General features: G+C 41.5%; 1 protein-coding gene across 4 annotated transcripts in view; it reads right to left on the bottom strand.

Annotated features, from left to right (window-relative positions):
• Positions 1-21,375, bottom strand: part of DIP2B (disco interacting protein 2 homolog B) — a 188,873-nt gene extending 167,498 nt beyond the window's left edge. For 2 of the 4 annotated variants that reach the window (XM_044422029.1, XM_044422030.1), the window contains exon 1: positions 21,040-21,374. In XM_044422029.1, coding sequence (XP_044277964.1) covers positions 21,040-21,142 — 103 coding nt within the window. In that variant the 5' untranslated portion in view covers positions 21,143-21,374. Of the gene's footprint in view, positions 1-6,180; positions 7,258-21,039 lie in introns of those variants that run through there. The other 2 variants (XM_044422033.1, XM_044422031.1) reach the window with 2 other exon arrangements.
• Between the last annotated feature and the right edge of the window lie 221 nt (positions 21,376-21,596).

Genomic DNA, 21,596 nt, shown 5'->3' with positions numbered 1-21,596 from the left:
CATAGGCAATGTGAGCAGAGTCCCAACATTCTTCTTTTGCAAAGGTTTAACATGCTTCAACAGCAATATGACTCTAAACAGCAAACACACCTAAAATAGAAATATTTCCACATTTAGCATCACTTCTAAACAATATCGCCCACAGAACAAATGGGAAAGCAGGAGGCATGAGATGAATTCTGTTGAAGAAATGAAAGCAGTAATATTAACCCTACCTCATTTCCCATTAGCAAAACCACATCCTTTGGCACAGAGTTTTGGAAGAAAAAATGCCTGGTCAGTGAAAGGAAAATCTGGTACAATTCATGCTTTAATTCTGAAACAGCACAGCGACCTGGCATGTGTCACTGAGATCTGGATGGGTGAGGATGATGGGGTTTATCTGACGCAAATGTGTCCACCAGTGATACAGTGCCACAGAGCCAACAAGCAGGAAAGGGGAATTGCCACTGTCTACTATGATGCTACCACTCTTCCATCCAATGTTTTACTTGGTTTCAGGGCTCGCATCTGGGGTTGGGAATCCATGAAAGGATGGAGTTTCTGTTAGTGTATCATCCACCCTGCTGTCCAAGAGCCTCCATGGCACAGCTGACAAAGCTGACCCTGGGGTGGTATTGGATTCCCTGGAGTTTTTTTGTCCTGCTTGATTTCAGTGTCCACACAGGTCACTTTGCAGGGTGTGTTTCAGGATTGTATGGATACCATGACAATCATGGGCCTGTTTCAATGGATAACAAGACCCACTTATGCTAAAGGATCCAATTGCTCAATCTGGCATTTTGTTCTGGCCAAGAAGAAAGTGGTCTAGGAGTAGAGGCAACAGAAATGCTCCCTCTGGATAGGTCTGACTTTCAGCAGTCTCTAAATCGTGAAGGGATGGAGACTACATGGATCTAGATTATTATTATGAAGCTAATAATTACATTACAACAGAGTTATACCCTGTGTTTCCTCTTGCAAAGAACCCACAGCAGCTTATAAGGGTCTCCTTCTCATCCATTTAACCACAAACCATGAGATCTGTTAGGTGGAGAGTCTGCGACTGGATGAATTCCTGAGGGTTCTGTGGGATTTTTCAGCAAGTGCAGCTAGCAATTTTGCCAATGCCTTGGTTAATTTGAGGAATATGGAGATGATCTAGGCAACAGTATCTCCTAAGCAACTTTTTCTCCTTTCAAACCTCATAAGGTTCCCTCACTTACAGGGGAGATGGCAGTAATGAAGCGTCAAAATGCCTAGACAGTGAAGGAAACCATTTAGCAAACCTAACCAGTCTAGAGTTCATTATTAAGCCTTTTTCATTCAATGACAGTGACAAAAAAAATCTTACTTTTCCACCATTTCTGTATCTGCACAAAACTATCCAGCTGAGCTGTTCCATGTGATGAAAAACCTATTACAACTTGGCCCTCAGAATGAAGTCAACCACTTCTGCACTTAATCCTTGTCCATCTCGCCTTGTGAAATTAATATGGTCAGACTTGCGTATTTGGCTCTGTGAAATAATGAATGCTTCCTTTAAAGGAGGAATATAACTAGAATATTAAAGGTGGTTCAGTCTTTGTTCAGAAGAAAAAAAATACCCGATTCTTCAGACCTAACTAACCTGTGTCAAATATAACTTTCAGGGGAAATTGCCTTTCTATTCTAACTTCTGGCCAGGTTAGGAGACAGGAACTGCCTTGATCATATAAAAGGATGATATACAGAGAGAGTGCAACCCTGGTCATTCCACATTTGATAGCACTGAGCATGATATCCTTCTATGCCATTTTGAAAGGATGTGCCTGGCAGTGATGTACTGATCTGGTTCCTAATTGAGAGGTTTCAGAAGATAGTGCTCCATGATCACTGCTTCTCCCCTTGACTTCTGGTCTGGGAGATTCTGCAAGATGCATTCTAGATCACCACGTTGTTCAGCATCTACATGAAACACTAAGTGGGATAATCCAGGAATATGGGCTGTGCAGTCATCGCTGCATCAATGATACCCATTTCTCTCTCTCTTTTTTGCCTAATCCTAAGAAGGCAATAAAGTACTGAGCCGCTCTGTGACATCCATGAGGGGCTGGGATAGTGAGGAGAGACATGACAGAGGCATACGAAATTACTGATGATGCGGAGACAGGATACCATAACCCAGGGGTTTTCGCATGAAGCTGATTGATGGGTGATTCAGGACAAATAAAAGGAAGTTGTTCTTCAACAATGCATAGTTAAAACTAAGGGATTCACTGCCACCAGATGTTGCATGCCACCAATCTAGATGGCTTTTAAAAGGGATTGGACCAATTCAGGGAGGAGAAGTCAATCAATAACAAATAGACCTGATGGATATTTGTTGCTTTCAGTATCAGAAGCAGCAAGTCTATATATGCCAGTTGTTGGGGAACATGGGCAGAAGAATAATGTTGCACTCATATCATGCTTGTGGATTTCCTATGGGTAGCTGGTTGGCCACTGCTGGAACAGAATGTTTTTCATGTAAAAACTTGGCTCTTTAAGAAGGTGTTTGGCTAAAAGTTTTAATACCTGGGGGGAAGAGAGGTATTGGCTTTTACATGTAACTACTTTTCTTATAATCTGTTAATTACTATTGTATATCTGGGGTTTAAGGTTGTTTCAACTCTTGCTGATTCAATCTGGTGACATTTCCCTCTCATGGAAAGAAGCAGGATGTAAATTTTTAAAAATAAGCAATAAACAAAACCCATTTTGCAGCAACTGAAATTATTAAGATTTAGAGTTATTTGGAAATGTGTGCTTCTTGCAGTAGGATGAGATAATAAACAGAAAAGAGACATTAAAAGTCAAGAAACAGATAAGGTAAAGCAACTATAAATGCTATAATATGAAGAGAAGCACTGGAATTTATTGTTGTGAGCCGCCCCGAGGCTTCGGCGAATGGGGTGGCATAGAAGCTTTCTAAATAAATAAATAAATTATAATAATTGAAAATTCCTCCTCCTCAGTAATCATGAGGGCAAGATACCTGAAATATTTTTGTAATGCAAGCAACAAATCCAACAACTTGGAGGGAAACAGAGATTATAGGGAGTGCAGTCCCATCATAGTTTTCCTTGGCACTGATTGCTATTAAGCTGAAATGTCTGCCATAACCATTTTCAAAGGTAGACATATGCAACATTCAACACAGAGATGCAGGAACAAAACAGTGCCCCTTATCTATCCAGGAAGTACCACAGCCAATGACAGTTTTCAATACTATTCTACAAGTTTACAGTTACATGAAAATCTAGCCTTATTTAATTTCAATGGTACCTAATAGCCTCAGGAATTAGTTCCTCCTCAGCGCAGGTCAGCAAATAATAATTTTAAAAAGGTGGAGTCTTTTTATGTAGAGAGTGGTTAAAGTGTCTTCTGCTGAATCACAAGACAGTTTCAGACCTTGGCATTTAAACTCCCTGAGTTCATATTTGCAGCAAGAAACAAGTGAAAGAAAAAAGGACAGATGAGTCTGCATGACTCAGTGCTACTACCATCACATCATGGAGCATCAGTGATTAGGAAACAGTCATGAAAAGTCAGGACTCAAAGCTTCTGCTCCTTATTCTACCACTGACTCACAGGACAACCTTTGGAAAGACACATAATCTCTGACTCAAACGCCATCTTTTGAGAGGAGAGAGAAGAGATGCAGCTTGCAACAATAAATTAGTATTACGTAAAGCGGTTGTGGGTGAATATTCACTATGGAAACATAGTGTGTCATAGGATGTTAGAAACCCTTAGATAACAACCTCCTCCACCACCCCTTCTACTGTTGCAAGGAGCAGGCTCAGGGCTTAAAAATGCGCCTAGTGAAAAGCTCGGACAGAATAGTTTCATTCTGTAGGCCTGCTGGAACAAACAGGGTTGTTCTCAGGTAGAGGTCAGGAGAGGATCAGTTACATCAGCTTCTAGGCTGAAGTCATGAGCCAGTAGAAAATCTCTGGTCTTCCCTTGGTCCGTGCTCCATTCCAGCTATTTCATTCCTGCAGAGTGGAGGTGGGGGAATCTCCCTGAAACACTCCACATCACCAGTAGAGCTGTATGTATGACACAACAACCCACACAACAGCTGTGCTATATGGCAGGGGCACAAACAGTTGCCATTTTGAATAGGCAACCCACGCACAGACTGTGTTATAGCAGAACCTTGAAAACATGGGTTATGGTGAGGGTTAAATCACTCTGCATAACCTGTAGTCTCTTGTAAGATCACAGCAGGATGGTTTAACCCTCACATAATATACGCTTGCTGGGTTCACACAACGTGGCACACACCTCACGTGGGGGTTCTATATACAACTTGGCACCTGCAGGCACCACAGATGGTCATGGATTAAATAACCAGAGTGAACCACACCTGAACCCAGTCAGTCTGATCCTAGAAATAATTAAGGGTTCCTGTCACTATATCTTTTCTGTATTTTACAGGAAAATTATGCTTATTGAGATTATACATGCTTTTAACAGTCTAAAGTGCTAAACACACATTATTCTACTGCAATCAAAAACAGAAAAGCAACAATAGTATACTCTGTACAAACTATGTATCATAATTTCAAGACCATTCAAAGCATTTCATGTCAGAAGCCCTGGCAAAATCACTTACGATGTCCAGTATTATTGTCTACATATTACAAGAGGTAGGTTACAACTGAGATAGTAGTTTACCAAAAATTATGAATTTGTGGCTGCAGGCAGATTTCAAATGGATTTCTGTGTTAAAATTCCCATTCTTAGTATTTTAGATAGCTTTCACTAGAGGTTCTGAAAAAGCTACAAAGGCATTCCAATATTCTAATACATCCCAGCAAGAACATTTTCTACATACTTTAACACAAGCACAATAAAACATCCAGATTATTGCAACAAGCTGACTATCTAACAGAAATGTGGATTTAATCTTATAAGATGTAGTTTGCACATAATTCTGCCAATACATAGTGGTCCTGTGACATAGGTAAAGTTCTCTAGTTAAAAGGATTAATAGGAATTCTTTCAGTTTTACTTGTCTTCCTTTAAAGCAACAGTGCACAACTTTTTCTACCCAGACAGCTGTATCTGGTGTGGCCAGGAGTCACATATCTGCAAATTCTCATATATGTCTATGCACACACAAATTTCAGTGCACAGAGATGAGAAGATTTAAAATCCTCCTTCCAGCCTGTTGAAATCTAGTAGCAGCGATTCAGGAAGCAGGACTGCAAGGGATTAGGAAAGGCCTTTACCTCTCCCATTCCCCAGTGACTCCTGGTGAGAATACAGCAATAGAACAGCTTTTCCCCCTGCGGGCCAGCTAATCAGCTGAACTGCAAAGGACAGCATATGGGGTCCCACTAGATTTGCAGGCTACACTGGGAACAGCCAAGAACCACATGCAGGCTTTGGGTTGCACACTCCTGATTTAAAGAATGAGTCTTTCTTCCCACATTAGGTTCTTCACACTTCTCTGAGGACTCCCAAGGACAAGTAACGCAACAAGAAACCACCCAGACTTGTTAGTGTAACATGTACAGAAAATAGGATGCATGAAGTCATTTCTGAAAAACATTTTTGTTGCCACTTATGCAGGCTAGCTCATGTTTAGTCTGAAAATTAGACAAGAACCAACAACAGCAAGATGAGGCAAGCACAAATAAACGATGACCTGGAGCATCAGTCTTGGAGACAGTCCCCTAGCAAAGAGGGCATGCACCAGGGTAGTGTACCGGGTGTGTTTAGATGTCTGGAGCTCAGGTTCGAGTCTCCACACAGCTATGAAACGCACAAGGTGACCTTGAGAAGGTCATTATCTTTTGGTCTAATGTATCTCAGAGAAATTGTAGGAATTAAAAACTGTTCTGGGTTCAATGGAAAACAGCAAGGATACCCATCATGATAACTTCAGTCAGAGTGGAGAGACATGGAACGGAATTCTTTCATACTGTTAGACAAAGGAAGGTCTGAACTGCCACAGCACCTTCTAGGCAGTAGCTATTTCAGAAACAGGACAATGGATTCATTTTTATTGCACATCAAGTTTTTCCTTACTCTCAACTCACATTTCTTTCATTTTTATAGAGTTAAGTCATTCATCTTATCAAGTTAACATCACAAGACTGTAAAAACAAGTCACATTTCTAAAGGATCAGAAAGTAAAAGTGCAAGAATGGAAGAAGAACAACTTACCTTGAAGCATTTGGTTTTCCCAACTCTGCATGAACAGATAAGTTCACAGTTCAGCTTTAGAAAGAGACAATATGTTTCATGAGAATAACAATCAGCATGACAATTAGAGAATAAATGAGCACTGCTCAACAAAGTAGTTTGTACGCGTGGACACACACACACACAGCGCCACTCCCAATATTCATAGGAGCTGTTGATTGAATAATTCACAAGGAAGGGTGGAGTATGAAGGAAGTGTATGACCTAGTCTAGAAACACTGAATCATTCCTCTGACCATAAATCAGGTTATTATTCTCATTTCTCACTATTGACACAACATTGAACATCTCAACAACCCTCTGTCCATCCCTCAATTACTGATAATATAGTAAAATTGAACATATGCTATCTAGTTTGTTCCATAAATACATCTCCTGCTTAAGAAGTGTGGTTGTATCTGGTTTTCCATCTGACCTACTCCCAGCCTTCTTCCCAGTCATATTAATGGAACCACAATGTGAAGTCCACCATATCACAAAGCAGAGGAATGGGGAAATGGCAAAAGGTCAGTAGGTACAGATTAGACCTGCTCTGCATATTAAACCTTTAGAAGCTTCCTTTTTTGGGATTAAAACAACTATTCCATTACTAATGAAATGCTGCAGTTTTTACTAATGAAGAACTTAAATGTTGAGAAAACCTAACAGCCAAGCTAATACTAAATCATTTTGCACCTCAAGCAATTGATGTTTCCCTGTTCTTCCCTACATGAAGCTACACTGAACCCTGATAATATGCTGCCACATATTTTAACAACATTCCGTATATAAGAATTGGTCATCTTCTTTGGGCAATACCAAATTATCTTTAAAAAATATGTTAACACTGCAAAGTCTTCTTTGCTCTCTTTTGATTGAACATCTCTGTAGGGAATGGGCCCACTACTCCCAAAATACAGCATTCCAAGATCTCAGACTGAAGTTAAAGAGAAGCAGTCAGAACATGTAGCTGAAATGCCAAGCTGGCAAGTACTGAGATTAGCCAAAGAGCTGGTAAGAATGTGACCACCACTGATTTGGCAGGGGGAAGGATGCACTGTAGAACAGGGAAGGTCAAATGGTGAAGGCCGTGCATTTATCAGCCCAGTGGTTTGTCATCAAAACAAACAAGCAGCCAATAAATTAATGTTTGGTGTTCTTACTGACCCACAAGAGGCATGAACCTCCCTTAGGGTGGAGTCAGCCTAGTTTGGAGGAGAATTCGGTTTGGAAACAACTTTTGACATGATCAAGAACTTGCTCCATAAGTTAGAGAGATCTTTAACCTGACAGATGCTTCTTGATAACAACTTTCTTACTCACCCTGTATTGCAAAGCCAGCCTTGACTGGTCATCCTAATTCAATAAAGTAATGTAGTTAGAAACCCTTCATCTTGATCTGCTGGGAAGGGAAAAGGGAAAAGATGTGCTCATGACATTTTCTATTTCTCCCTGCACAGTTACCTTCCATACTGATGCATAAACTCACCTCAACGAGCATGCACATTAAAGGAGGACAATTTGTGTCTTGACCAAACAACAAACATACATACCAGATAAAATCTGCATGTGTTTGGAGGATGGTTGTAAAGGGATGTCCCACTATTTGATGGATTTCTAAACTTGTCTGCCATACAGAAAGCCACATTCTGTTATAATTTGAAAAAGAAGCCCCAAGGAAATGCCCCAATGTGATTATGCAAAAAACAGTTTTCATGAGAGACTATGCTAGAAATGCCACTATTATACAAGGTGTTTTAAAATATGGTGGGGAATACTATATTATCTGGGACAGAAAACCCAGTGCCCTTGGGATCTTCTGGACTACAACTCCCATAATCCCTGATCATTAATCATACAGGCTGGGGCAGATAAAAGTTCTAGTCCAAGAAGGCTAGAGACCATCGGAGTGCTGCCACCGCCGCCACCTCCTATATATGCTACAGTGGGGGATACTGTTTATGCAACAATGAGAAGAAAAATACCTGAGTAGCAGTTGACGGACTGTATGGAAACCAGTAAATATTCAGGATGGATAGCAACCAAGAAAGAGTTAACTAGCACCGGTTTACATATAGGATGTCACTTGAGTTAACAATTCAAACAACTTCACATAATCACTTTATAACTCTTACAATCTTGTAATACAATTTTCAATATAATCCCCACATAATGAAGTTTGTGAGTAAGGTTTTTTTGTTTTGTTGTTGTTGTTGTTGTTGTTTTGCTTAAAAGTCTTGAGACCTCGATAAAGGACAGGGTAGAAATGCTTTTAATAAATAAATAAATAAATGAACATTAGACACATTTTTTAAAAAGCCAACAGGAGGTACAGGGTCCTCTGACCATGATTAGGTCAAAAGCATACAGAGGGGAAGTGAAAATAAAAGCTCATGCAAAGAGCAAATGGGTGATTTTCAACAGAAAAATACCATGGAGCTAAACACAGTACAACACTCTAATCCTGCAACAGGGCTGCAGTCCACTGGGGCGGTAGGAGTGGGGAGAATCCTAAGAACAGAACTCAAAGACCTAGTTAATGTCAGTTCTAGTTTAACTTGAAGGTCCCCTCACAAGTTTATATGACAGACAAGATCAGAGTCATGGTGTTCCTTTTTCACAGTCCAGTCTCTTAGCCACTATGCTTTCCAAATTCTCACTGTGCTGTCAGCTGCAACATCCACAATTAGGTTTGTGACAGGTAGACATTATCAATCCAACACTGAACAGACTCAATTATGGTTATAATGCCAGCAGCCTGCACATACAAGTATTCTTCCCATTGTTTTGAGGGCACACCTATGACAGCTAACAGGCAACTTGGGTTAGCTTGCCTTGCCCACACTTGTCACATCAACTTTTCTAACCAGCAACTGAATCTCAAAACTATTGTAACTCAAGTATGGTTAAGACTTCAGTACAACCAACTTAGAACAGAAGTATAACTATGTCTGACAAGGCACTAAGAAACAAGGAAGCACACAAATCCATCGATTCAGGGAACAGACTGAATCTGGCTCCTTGCAAATCTGAGCTTTTGACTTTTAAAGAAACAGCAAGTTTCTAGTCCTCATTATACAGAAAGTATTTGAGATATGTCCATTTGAAAAACAGGGGGGCATAAGTTTTGGCTTTGCTACTAGTCACTTATTATTGTGATCACTATGGGCCCAAGCAAACAAATCCTAAGTTCTCTGTGATCTTTTACAGCATTGCTTCCATAAAACAAGCAAAATAGAAGAGACCAGCTCTTCCCCTTTCCCAAGTTACCTATATTCACAAGAGAATTGAGAAAGGCAATTATCAAGACAGTTTGTTCCACTGACAATCTGTAAAGTGAATTTATGAAGTCCTGCTCTGAGCAAGTCAGTATGATGCAAGATTTGGTCAAGAGGTTTGTACAGTGGCTGTACAACTATTTAATAACTATTTGTTTTCTACTTCTGCACAAGTCTTTTTCACATTTTATTGCTTCATCTGCTGCCATCCTTGCCAAGAAAAGTCCAGTTTATTTTGAGCCTTGGATATTGAGTAGATTATACGAAGTGCATATTATATTTAATTTGCATAATTTATTCTGGGCCCAGAACTCAGACTGCAGAGTAAGCACATTGCCTTATTATTACTCAGACAAATAGTTTGCTGCTTATGTACCCCAAGTCACGGAAATAAAGATTGCTTAAACCAAGTGGCTGTTTAAAATCCAGAGTAACAAGTGGCTTAGAGTTGCACCTATTTCTACACATCAATATTTGAGGATTCCAGTCCTATATGATTACAAAGAATCATCTGGGAAGTGAACATGCTGAATCATGTCACAGATTACTGTGATCTGGTCTCACCTCTGACAGAGGCAAATAGACTGTATTGTACATTCATGCATTCTAATTACAGAGATAGCATCACCTTGGTGCTCTCCCTGGCTCTGGGGAGCTGCCCATAGACATTTACACAGAGGATGCTGTTTCCCACTTGTCTCCTTCATGTAGAGCACAATCCCAGAGTGTTACTCAGTCCCCAGAATCAGATCTTATGCTCATTCTATGCAAAGTAAGTGGCAAATGTGTGCCAAAATAAGTGCCTCATCCCCTCGTCTTCCCACTCTGCACTTCTGCTAGAAAAGCCTTTTTTGCCCATCTAACTGCAGTGATTCAGAAAGGGAGGGAAAGAGGCCTCAGAATAGCTTGGGCCTTGCCGGTCTTCTCCCCACTGTGTCCATCTGCATATCCATGGCTACTCTCTTTGCAAACTTTTTCCTGGTTCTGGACAGCAAGTGACAAGGTTCTTTTCATACCAGCTGTGAGAAGAGGGCACCAGAATTCCTATTGCCAGCTCTGAGGTCACAGCATCATCTGCAACTTCAGATCTGTGAGGATGAATTCACAGAATCACATCCTTAAAGCATCTCAAGACAAAATCCTATACATTTATATTCAGATAAAAGACTACAACTTTTAGCATGCCCCTGACAGCATGGCTCATTGGGGCATGCTGGAAGCTGTAAGACTTCATCCCAATCAACATGTTTTGTGCTCTTAGTCATCAGAGCTTTGTTTGTTTGCTTTTAACCTGTGGGAATTGTCCCATTTGGGGAAAATCAGACATGCTAGTACCTAGCTTAAAACAATCAAGCTGACACAGTAGAACAAAGGAGATACATAAAGATTATGAGGGAAACTGGAGCACATTACAAGCAGCACAGTCCCCATGGCAACACTCTTTATGGCGAGTTCTTCCGGTTTTACAAAAACGCATGGACTTTGAAATCATTTAAGACCAGGCAAATTACCTTGGCAAAGGTCCCAGGCCTACCTTTTATAATGACATCATTGTACCTCAACTAAGAATGGAGGAAGATAGCATTGTGATCAGGGACTACTGCTGAAAATGGCAATCCATTGGGAGTTCACCTAAGATAACAGATCAGGTCGTATGACCACATTGTTTGGTCACATATTCCAACACCACTGAAAGCAAATATGAAACAGAATTAAGGAAAGCTGTGACATGGCATGGCATCACATTCTGTAACAAGTCACCCAGCAACCTTCTCTAATCTGGTGCCCTCCAGAAATTTGGACTCCCAACTTCCATCATCCCCAACATGCCTGCTGTCAAGAGGAGCCTAGCAGAGGCAAGGGCAGCCATTCTGGCTTACGTTTCCATCCATATGTGGTAGGGATGGAAAACATTTGCTTGTGGCCTCAGATTTCCTTCTTCTGTCATTAGGAAGTTACTAAGCACACACAGGCGTTTGGTCTAGGTACAGGCTGATTTTTACTTCAATTTTTACCAAAAAGTTTCACACTATTTTGCCAAAGAAGCTAACAGTCTTCCAATTTCAAATGGAATCAGAAGAGGTCAATTAACACTTCTTTTTATACATCCTTCCCCTTCCTACCCTTAGTTTACCTACTATAGCAGCAACTAATTTATGTACAGAAGAAAATTAAATGGAAGAAAAAGTGGACATATTTTACTCTGCTGAAATATAGAGCTGTGTATGAGGTCATAATTCTGCAAGAGCCCACAAAATCCACAGAATACAGGATTGAGTGCAGTATTCAATTTCATGATGATCTAGCATATCATTTATTTATTTAAGTAAGAAAAATGTCCAACCCTTTTGGACCCTTCCTTGAAAAATGTATGAACAAAGTCTGTTGATATTTAAGAAAATAAAATTTCCTAACAAAAGGTTATACCTAGGGCTGGTCATTTACCAGAGGAATAGAAACTGCTTGCAAGATGGTTTTCTGTGCCTACCCCCACCTGTTCCAAAAGACTGAAGGACCCTCCAGAACAGTTGTCATGAGCATGCAGGGGAAGGAGTTCATGTGAATGTCTAATTGCACAACACTGGATTTAAATTAAAGGCTTCAACCCTAAACAGACTCACATGGGGGAAAATCCTATTGAACACAATGGGGCTTACTTCCAAGTAAACATGAACAAGATTGTACTTCATGATTTCCAAGGGTTGAATGCAAGGCTGTAGTGCCTTGCATAGCTGCTGACCCATCTGGTTTGTTTAAAAACTAAATGTGCACATTTGTCTAATTTATGCTGCTTGCAAAATTCAGATTTTTGCAATTATAGTATTTGGACTTCCTGGCTGCACAATTTTAATTTGTTTAGCATAGGATACATGCAGTGCTGTTTCATACTTGATTCAGATTGAACTTAAAATGCAAGAACATGAGGAGAAACATACTTTTTTTTAATAATCCATTTTAGGGAAAAGAATTTTTAAGTGACCACCAACACTACATTTCAAATGCTTGCTGAGCAGGAAACAAGGTTTCCCATTAGTAACAGAAACGCAAAACATGTCTTGTTCTTAAAAGAACTGGAAAGGAAAACAATCGATATTGTTCACACAGGTTAAAGACATTAGCTTAATATTAAAAACAGAAGCAGAAAATACAAAATAACATTTCTCATTGTTAGTATCTGAATACTAGAATTCTGAAGTTAGAGAGAGAAAAAGTTTGCTATAAAGAGAAAATACATGAAAGTTAGAAGAGAAAAAAAGAAGGGCAAGCAGTATTTTTAAAAAAATCAGCACAGCCAGTTTTATGTAAAAAAAAATATTCATGATCAAGTCCCGACAAACCATTAACACACTTTCAATATCCTCAAATAAAGTTAAAGAAGCAGCAGGTGCACTAGAAGTGCACGTGAACCCTGAACCGTTTTTCCCCATAAACACATTAAAAGAACATAACTCATCACCTCTTTCCAGGACAACCTGTGTCCAGTTCAGGCTTTATGCCCAATCAGTGTACTGCAAGATATGTTGGAAGCCAGAAGAAGACACACTGGTGTCTCCCCAACCTTTCCCATATGATGGCTTTGCTGTCCCCCCACCAAACTTTCCTCAGTTGAGCAGAAAGTTCTGATGGCACCTGTACATTCATTTACCTGAATGCAAGTAGAAACATTCATGGGAGTGGGAATGCCGATGAAACAAAATCTGGGTTGCAGAGAACAGCATTCCCCACCTCAGTGTGCTCCTGATGCTTTAGAGTGCAACTCCTATCAATCCAAGCCAGCATGACCACTGGTCAGGAATGCCGAGAACTGTAGTCTGAAAGATTTATAGTGCATCAGATTGGGGAAGGCTGACATAGAGGCTTCCATTCATGTTCAAGCTTATATTTGAATGTGTAAAACTAGGATTTTTGCTTCAGTTTGGATCACTTAATTTGCTTACATTCCACAACTTCAATGTGTTAATACCTATTCCATCAGTTCTGAAAGGTATTTTGGAGCTCTTCACAATCTTTTTGTTTTGATCATCCAAACTGATCTGGTGTTGTCAACAACTTGTCCATCCGTAAGTTAACCAATCATTTATTAGCATGTTAAAAAGCACCAGTACAAATACAGATTACTGGAGAACGCCACTGTTTACATCCCCCCATTTATTCTCGTTCTCTCATTTCTGTTCTTTATCAGCTACCAGTCCAAAAGACCACTCTCTTATCATATGACTGCTAAAATTGCCCAGGATACTGTGGTCACTTTTTTCCAAAGTCCAGAGAAATATTGTCTATCACAGTCTCTCTAATCTGGTGCCTGCCACATGTGGCTGGCTGAGAGATTCTGAGAGTTGCCATCCAACACATCTGGAGGGCATCAGGTTAGGAAAAGCTAATCCGCATGATCAACCTGACCCACATTCCTTTTGCAACTTTCACAGAAGGCTTGCTGGCCATCATCTTGTATAGACAGACCTAAAGGTTTCAGCTTTTGTATCCATGAGTTGCAGGGTATTCTTCCTACAAAAAGGTTACAAGTTATATTAACAGCATTAACAGGTCACAGCATGTATTAACAGAAACCGTAAGAAATGCAGGACATATACAGATTGGCTAGGAAAGGGGGTGCGGGCTTGATCAAATGGCATTATGCATTATTGCCAGTTCTTCTTCCATAGATGCAGGAGGCATTTAGAGGCCTCAAAGGTATTGCATTTACATCAATAATGCGAGCAGCGCTACAAGCAGAAGCCTGCCTAGTCCCTGTAGAAGTGATCAAGCCAAACATGTGCTTTATAATAGAATGAAAACCAAAGCAATAAAATCAGGGGCTGAGGAACCTGTGTTTCCTCACTCCTAACCTCCTTGCTGTTTTCCAAGTTACTAAACTCCAATGCCACAATGCTCTAAATAGCTTGGCTTACACAGTATTCCCAGGAATTTCAATCTTTCTGTCTCACCTGCCAAACAAGATTAGAGGCAAGGGAAAGTTTAGAAAGCTATGTAATGTTTTCCCTGCAGCTGTCCTGAACTTATAGGCTTTGAAGAACTTTAAGTCCAGGGGCCTAAACCTGCCTACTTGGCTTCCCTAGATTTTCCACTCACTTCCCCTCACCTCTGATAATTTGGTGGCTTCCTGGCTATTGTGCCATTTCCCCCATTCTCCTAATGCTTAGTCACGCAGTAAGAGCTTTAAGCTAAACTACGCTGATACTTTGGCTTACGCCACCCGTTTTGCCTTCAATCCCACCCACCACTGGAAATGGATTTAGTCTCAGGCTAACATGAGTTCTTCACCCATGTTATAAGGGATCCTTCACCTTGACCAAATACAAACAGCAGCTGACTTGTTTCTTAAATGACCCTGTCTTCTCCTACCTAGTACATATCCAGGGCTTCCTCCCACCCTTAACTGTTGGGTATGGTCTTGTTTGTTTCAGGAACTAGTCGACAATCTGCTAAAGCAAGCAGGCTGGGAAAGGATGTATCTGGGATGAAAGTGCATATCAGGAGAATGAGGGCTCATGTGGGGAGCCAGCAAGCCATCTGAACTTTCAGGGATGCACCATCATGATCTACTGCAATGGAGACTACCACAGGAATATTTTTTCTCAGAAGAAAGATCAGTACACAATCTTCCCTTCTTTTTAGGGTACAGCAGTACCCAAGCACACAGCAAGACAAGAACAAGTCGTTCTGAGCTGAAGGATGTGCAAACCATCTATGAAGGCATTCTTTGCACAACAGCTTTTAATTCACAGATCATTCTCAAATAGAGCCCCATGGCTGTAAACTATGCCTTTTCTATTTTGGGTCATAATTTAATACTTTTGCTCCATTTCGTTGCAACCTACATGCTGATGCAGCACCCCCTCACATGGGCCATGCCTAGATTTTTTTACTCTGCATCTTCCTTGGCTAAGTTAGGAATGTTAAATAAATAAATAACCCAAGTAGCAGGGGTGACCCAAAGCTAAGTAATTCTAACAATTCACCAAAAAGCAACAGTATGTAGTCTACAGGGAAATAAAAAGGCAGAAATGTAAAAGAGAAATGAACAACTTTTATGCTTGCAATCTGTTAAGTAGCAAGGCATCTGGCTACTTGATTCTTCAATACCCCCAGGGTTAATAGCTTTATTAAGTCAAGCCAAATAATGCAAGACCCAGAATAATACAACATTCACCATTAATGATAAATTAAAGTGGGTGTACTGACTTTAAAAATGCCTTGTAACAACCCTATTGAATCCATATGCATCTGCTGTGATCAAGGCCCTAAATTCAGGTCCCCTGAACTGTACAAAAGCACACACTTCCACCAAATGTTACGACAATCCAACCCAAATTATGTATGAACAATTTAAGTAAATTGTGGGTATTGACCTAAAGTAGTACAGTTTAAATAACTACATGCAAACGTATAGTCAATTAGAATATTTTGGCAGACATACAATATTAAAGGAAAAGAAGCAGGGGATGAATGAAGTCACGAGGAAAAGAGATAGTGGAATAAAATATTCCAACTACCTTGGCTGATCCCCCACCTTGGCCTACAAGAAAACTTGGTGTGTGTGTGTGGGGGGGGAACCAATTATGCCTGTATATGGTCAAACTTTTCAAAACAGCTATGACTGGAAAGCGACAATGTAGTTCAAGTCTGAAAAATGGAAGTGAATTCTGTGTGGTTTGCTCTCAGATTAGACCCTCTACTAGTCACATGATAGGTGCTTCTGAATGAACAGTTCCTAGCACAAGAGATAGTGTGCAGGTAGTCTATCTTTCACTGCTTAAAGCAATTTCTGTGATGAGAAAAAGAGCAGCAGTGGGAAAACACAGGAGAGTTATGAGGGGATGATGTCATCATCTGGACCTCCCATCAAATTCTGCACAATTGCAAGATAAAAGATTCCTCTGGAAGCACCCACGGGACTCCCCTGGAGGAAGGAATGTTTCCACCCATGCTGGGCCAAGCCGCTCTTCCCCCTTCAGAAATGAAATGGAAACACATGGCTCCTATCATAGCCCATTCAAAGTCCTTGCTGGAAACACCCACAAAATAAACAATAACCTCACAGTGAAAAAGTGAGATAACTGTTGATGAAACAACTTGATGAAAAGAACCAGATCCTTTTTTAATCTTTACAAACAGAGGAAAGTAGGAGTGCAATCCATGGCATTTCTCTTGTACATTTCACAGGGTACACCTCTTCCTCCCTGTGGTAGTGGAGGAAGCCAAGCCACAGGAGTGTGTGTGTAGGGGCAGGGGGAGACAGATTCCTGTCACCTGGACCCGGTAACAGTACCTCCCCATCTTTGCCTGGAGAGATACTTTTAAGCTGTTCCTTCTAGTTAGAGCAACACAGCAGGGAAAAAAGGAAAGGAGGCAGGCCATGTGACCAAAAAGCCCAGGAATTATGACACTCATTTCCTTTTCACAATTATTGTGCAAGTGAGGGAAAGTAGATGTAAGACCAAAATGAAGATGTAAGACCAAAACTAATACTACAACAAAATAAAGACGTTCCACAAGAATAGAGCTGCCTCTGCCACTGGGCATAATCTATGTCCTGTCTATGAGTTTTTATCTTCATCCATTTCTACAGCATGATAAACTGAAGCAAGTCACCTGATTCCTCTTCAGATTAGTTGTTTTACTCACAACATGCTTACTCTGATTTCCTGGTTGTGTACAAGTTGTGTACCCATTAAAGGAGCCCCAAGCAGGCATCAGCACATGTCCAAGTTCTCTATATAAATAAAGGGATTTCTTAATGGACACATCTACTGTTGCTGCTGCAGTTTTGCAGTATTTTATCCATCATGGCTTCCTCAGAAAGAATCCTGGGAATTGTAGTTTAATCAACCTGCTGAAATTCTGAGGTAGAACTCTTAGCACTCCTCAAAGAGTCAGAGTTCCCTGGAGAAGGAAAATCACTGTTCAACTACTACTAACTCTGTAGTATTGATATCCCTAACAGGACTCAAGGAAAGAACCACATGTGTACACAAATAAAGATGACCAATTTTGGATCAACTACAATTGAGGTCAGTGAGAATCATGAACAGCATGTAACTGACAATGCAGCAGGGAAGCACCAATATGCAAGGTATGCAGGCTGCCATATTTGCACACACACATAACTATGCAAACATGCTTCCATAATAAATTAGTATTCTCACTGGGCTATGCTGAAAAAGCACTGCAGTGCTTTGAGTTGCAGCTTCAAGATCAGAAGCTGCACAACCAAAACAGTATTTCCTAAGAACACAGAACAGTATACATTGAAAGGTTAAACTGTGCAAAAATATTTTAATAAAAGTAAGTATAAGGACATTTACTTCAGAATGATTTAAATATATTTTCCCAGCAGTTCAGTGTTCCCATAATTTCCACCAATTTACAGTAAATTACACCAAAAGGGCATAATAGAACAATCCTTTTCATCGCTTCATCTTGTCAATATTGACTGAAAGTTCAGATGAGACAGAATTACTCAATCTAAGCTAAACACTTAGATGAAATCTTTATGAATGGAACTGCAGCAAATCAGAGTTGGTACTGAAATGTTTTTAACTAATTATGGTGCTACAGTGTGACATATCAAGGGTAACCTTTAAAGTCCTAAAACCTCAGAGAGGGTGAGCAGCATTAAGGCAGCCAAGTGCAATAACACCTGAATAAAGAAGACCTAAATTAAGACTTTTAAAACATCCAACTTTCCTATTAAATTCCTCTGGAGAAAAAAAAAATAGCAAGCAACAAATCCAGCAGAATCCCCATTTTAAAAGAAACATATATTCTCTGTCTGAAGTAATTCTTCATGTAACTTTTACAGGAGAAATGTCTTCCAAGGTGGTCCATATCTGAGAAAGAACCCTGCTCCCTTTCAGCAAAGCTGAGCAGAAAAATTGCATTGATCATTATCCTTTGTGTGGAGAATGTGATTTTGTTCATAAATAGCAAATTACTTGTACAGAAATGGGGCATAATTCCTGAATAATTTACATCAATGCACTGCAATGTCTACAAACTAACTTGCATGCCACTATTACTGGAATACAACTGGATACTTAGCTACGAAAGTTTTCTTACACTTTAATCCTATTATTTCAAATTGCCCTTATAGAATTTTTTTTACCATTCAGGAAGTACAAGCAATTATCTGCTCAATTTTCTGTTGTGCAGGTATGTAGCGATATTTATGGTTTAACAGTCCATACCATACCCTAGCCTTCCCCTGCTTGGCCCTCAGCTCCTGTCAGCTTCAGCTAGCATTGCCAATGGGCAGGAATGTTGAAAGTTTTAGTCCAAAGCATCTGAAGGGCACCAGGCTGGGAAAGGCTGTCATATCCGGCAGTCACCAGATATGTTTCTGTGGCCAGGGTCCAGATATCCATTCAACTTGTATTATGTGTCCAAATACACTGTTGGCCTATGTTTTCTTGAACGGTAGCCTCACCACAACCACCCTAGGCCGCACAGTAAAAAAGAAACCAGAACTAATGGGAGGAGCAAAAGCATTTTTTGATGCAGTTTGGGATCTGTTGTTCAAAGTTAAATTAAAAAATCTGCTAGGTGAGTACAAGCCCTTGAACAAGCTTCAGATTCTGATATGTGTATATAAACAACTTAAACCTGGTAAGAGAATTCACACAGAATTTCCCTTCTGAAAACATGTGTCAGAAAAGGCTACAGGTTTATAACAACTGGGCTCAGCATTCAGATTTTTAAGAATACCCCATATATTCCCCTGACTGCAAACCAGACAAAGAGACCCAGTAAAAATGAGTACTGCATGTTTTGTTTTCTCCCCTATGGAAATTATCTTAACTTCAACACAGTTTCTTCTGTTCTACAAAATCCATTGGTGTCATTTTCAAGACGACTGAGGACAATGGCCTAACTGCCAGCAGGCAGTAAACTGAACATGGAGATGATGTGGGGGTTATTTTTTTAAGCAACCACCAAAAGGAGAAGAGGAAACGTGCCATTTATGGCTCCAACACAATTTAAGGTTTTGTTTTCAGCATAAACAGGAACTTTGTGTTAACTGATTACAGCTGCATAAAGCATCTTGCATGGGTCACATGGAAAACACATTATGCCCCCCACCCTTCATTGTTTTCCTCACCCATGTATACCCCCCCCCAAAAAGGCAGTTGTTTTTCTCTTGAAAGATACTGAAATACACAAAATGACAGCAAGTAAAGGAGGAAATAATCTATGAAACCCATTAAAATGGGTAGATTTACAATACAAAGGGCAGGGAGAGGGAGGGAGGGAGCATCAAGTCAACCTCTTCCCTCAGAATGCATGGCCTAGCATTACCATTGCCCTAGACAAGCTACTTACAAGCATCTAAACAAGGCAAATTTTTCCTCCACATTGAAGACAGTTTTTGAAGTACCTTGCAAAGGAGAAGATCATGAAAACAAAAGTCAACTTGCAACAGTATATGCATTTACTCCTACCTACTAAACTGGCAAGCTTGGTACAAAGTGCAAATTGTCTCAGCAGTGGGCTGAAAGGGAGATGGATGTTTAATTGAGTGGGGGAATTCAGATAACAGAAAGATCTATAGCTGGCTTATGAAACATCAGCCTCTCAAAATGAAGCGCACCATCCAAATCCACAAGCTCAATTGGCAACCATAGTGCTCTCTGACAGGCAACACCACGGAGATAGCTGAGGAGATGCCCACCCTAACCCGAAAGTGGGATGCGATACCAGCAACGCATCCATTGTGCAACACAAATGACATGTTGCAGCGTCAACATAAGCAAAAGGAGAGTACAGAAAGTGCAGAAACACTCCAGACAAATAACTGGCCTGCCTACTGGGCAGCCCAACACTCAAGACAAGATTTAAGCTCATACTGTGCAATCGCAGATCTCACCCTACGGTACAGCCTCCGGAAAAACTAAAAAGATTTAAAGCTACCCCCAATACTCCCAAGCCTATAACAATAAGAGCAAGTTGACGATGCAGTCGTGACCTATCCATTTGTATAAACCACTGTACTTAAGAGCAGCAGGGGAATGGATTGGGAAAAAGAAGAAGAATTTACAGTGTAATACTATAGTGCAGGTTTAAACTCATTCTCAAGGAAGAGATGCAGAAAAGGAAATTTGATTTACGTAGTCCCAACAAGCAGAGAATAAGAAAATGAAGGGTCCACGCGGAAGAAGAGACAAAAAGTAACATAAATTTCAAAGGGTTGCCCATATTTAGCCCACCCCGCAAAAATTGGAAACTCTAAGTGCTCTGACCCTTCCCCAGCCTCCGCATACATGCACATTCACACAAACATCCACGCTAACCTTAAAAAAAGAGGCAAACGCCGTATCTAGGGAATGGGAGGTCGCGTGGCCGGGGAAAGAGCGAAACGGCCCTCTTCTCCCACTCCTCAAACGAAGCCAATTCCTCGGCGCAGGCCGAGGGGGAGCTGCCCTCTCTGCCTCCCCAGCCCGGAGAAATGGAGGGCTGCCAAGAGCGTGCTCAGCGCCCTGGAAAGAAGAAAGGGGGTCTCGGAGCCGCTCCGCGCCCGGCGGCCCCACCCCGCTCAAGGGCTCACCTTCCGAGAGCTCCAACTCCAGCTCGGCCAGCTGCTCGCGGACCTCTCGGGGCAAACCGGCCGGAGGAGAGACGGCGCCGTTACCGCCCGGCGGCTCAGCCATGATGGGAAAGAAAGTGGCCGACTTCGGCGGCGGCGGCGCGGCGGCTCCTCCTCCTCCTCCTCCTCAGCGCCGCGGGCTCCGGGTCTTGCCGCGCAATGCAGCAGCGGGAGCAACGGCGGTCGCCGCCATAGCCATAATCCTCCCCTCTGCTTGAGGTTCCTCGTCCTCGTCTCGCCCTCCGCCTCCTCGCCGCCGAGCTGAGCGTGTTCGACTGGGTCACATGAGAGAGAGAGAGGCGGGCAGGCCCAGCCCGGGCTCCAGCGGCTCCGGCACCGTGCGAACCAGGCAAGCGCCGCCTCGGGCAGGGCCCTCCGCTTCGAGACGCCGAGGCTGGGCGGCGGGTGCCCTCCACTGGCCGTCTCCGGCGCCTCGCTGTGAGGGCAAGCCTGGGCAGCGGCCAAGCGAAGCCGGTGGTCCCCTCCGCCGCCCCCTGTGCCGGCGAAGGCTAAGCATG

This window comes from Varanus komodoensis, unplaced genomic scaffold (assembly GCF_004798865.1).
Source record: "Varanus komodoensis strain SLA01 unplaced genomic scaffold, ASM479886v1 scaffold12, whole genome shotgun sequence".
Classification (NCBI taxonomy): Eukaryota; Metazoa; Chordata; class Lepidosauria; order Squamata; family Varanidae; genus Varanus; species Varanus komodoensis.
The sequence above is the reverse complement of the archived record's forward strand: the minus strand, read 5'-3'. Positions and strand labels throughout refer to the sequence as shown.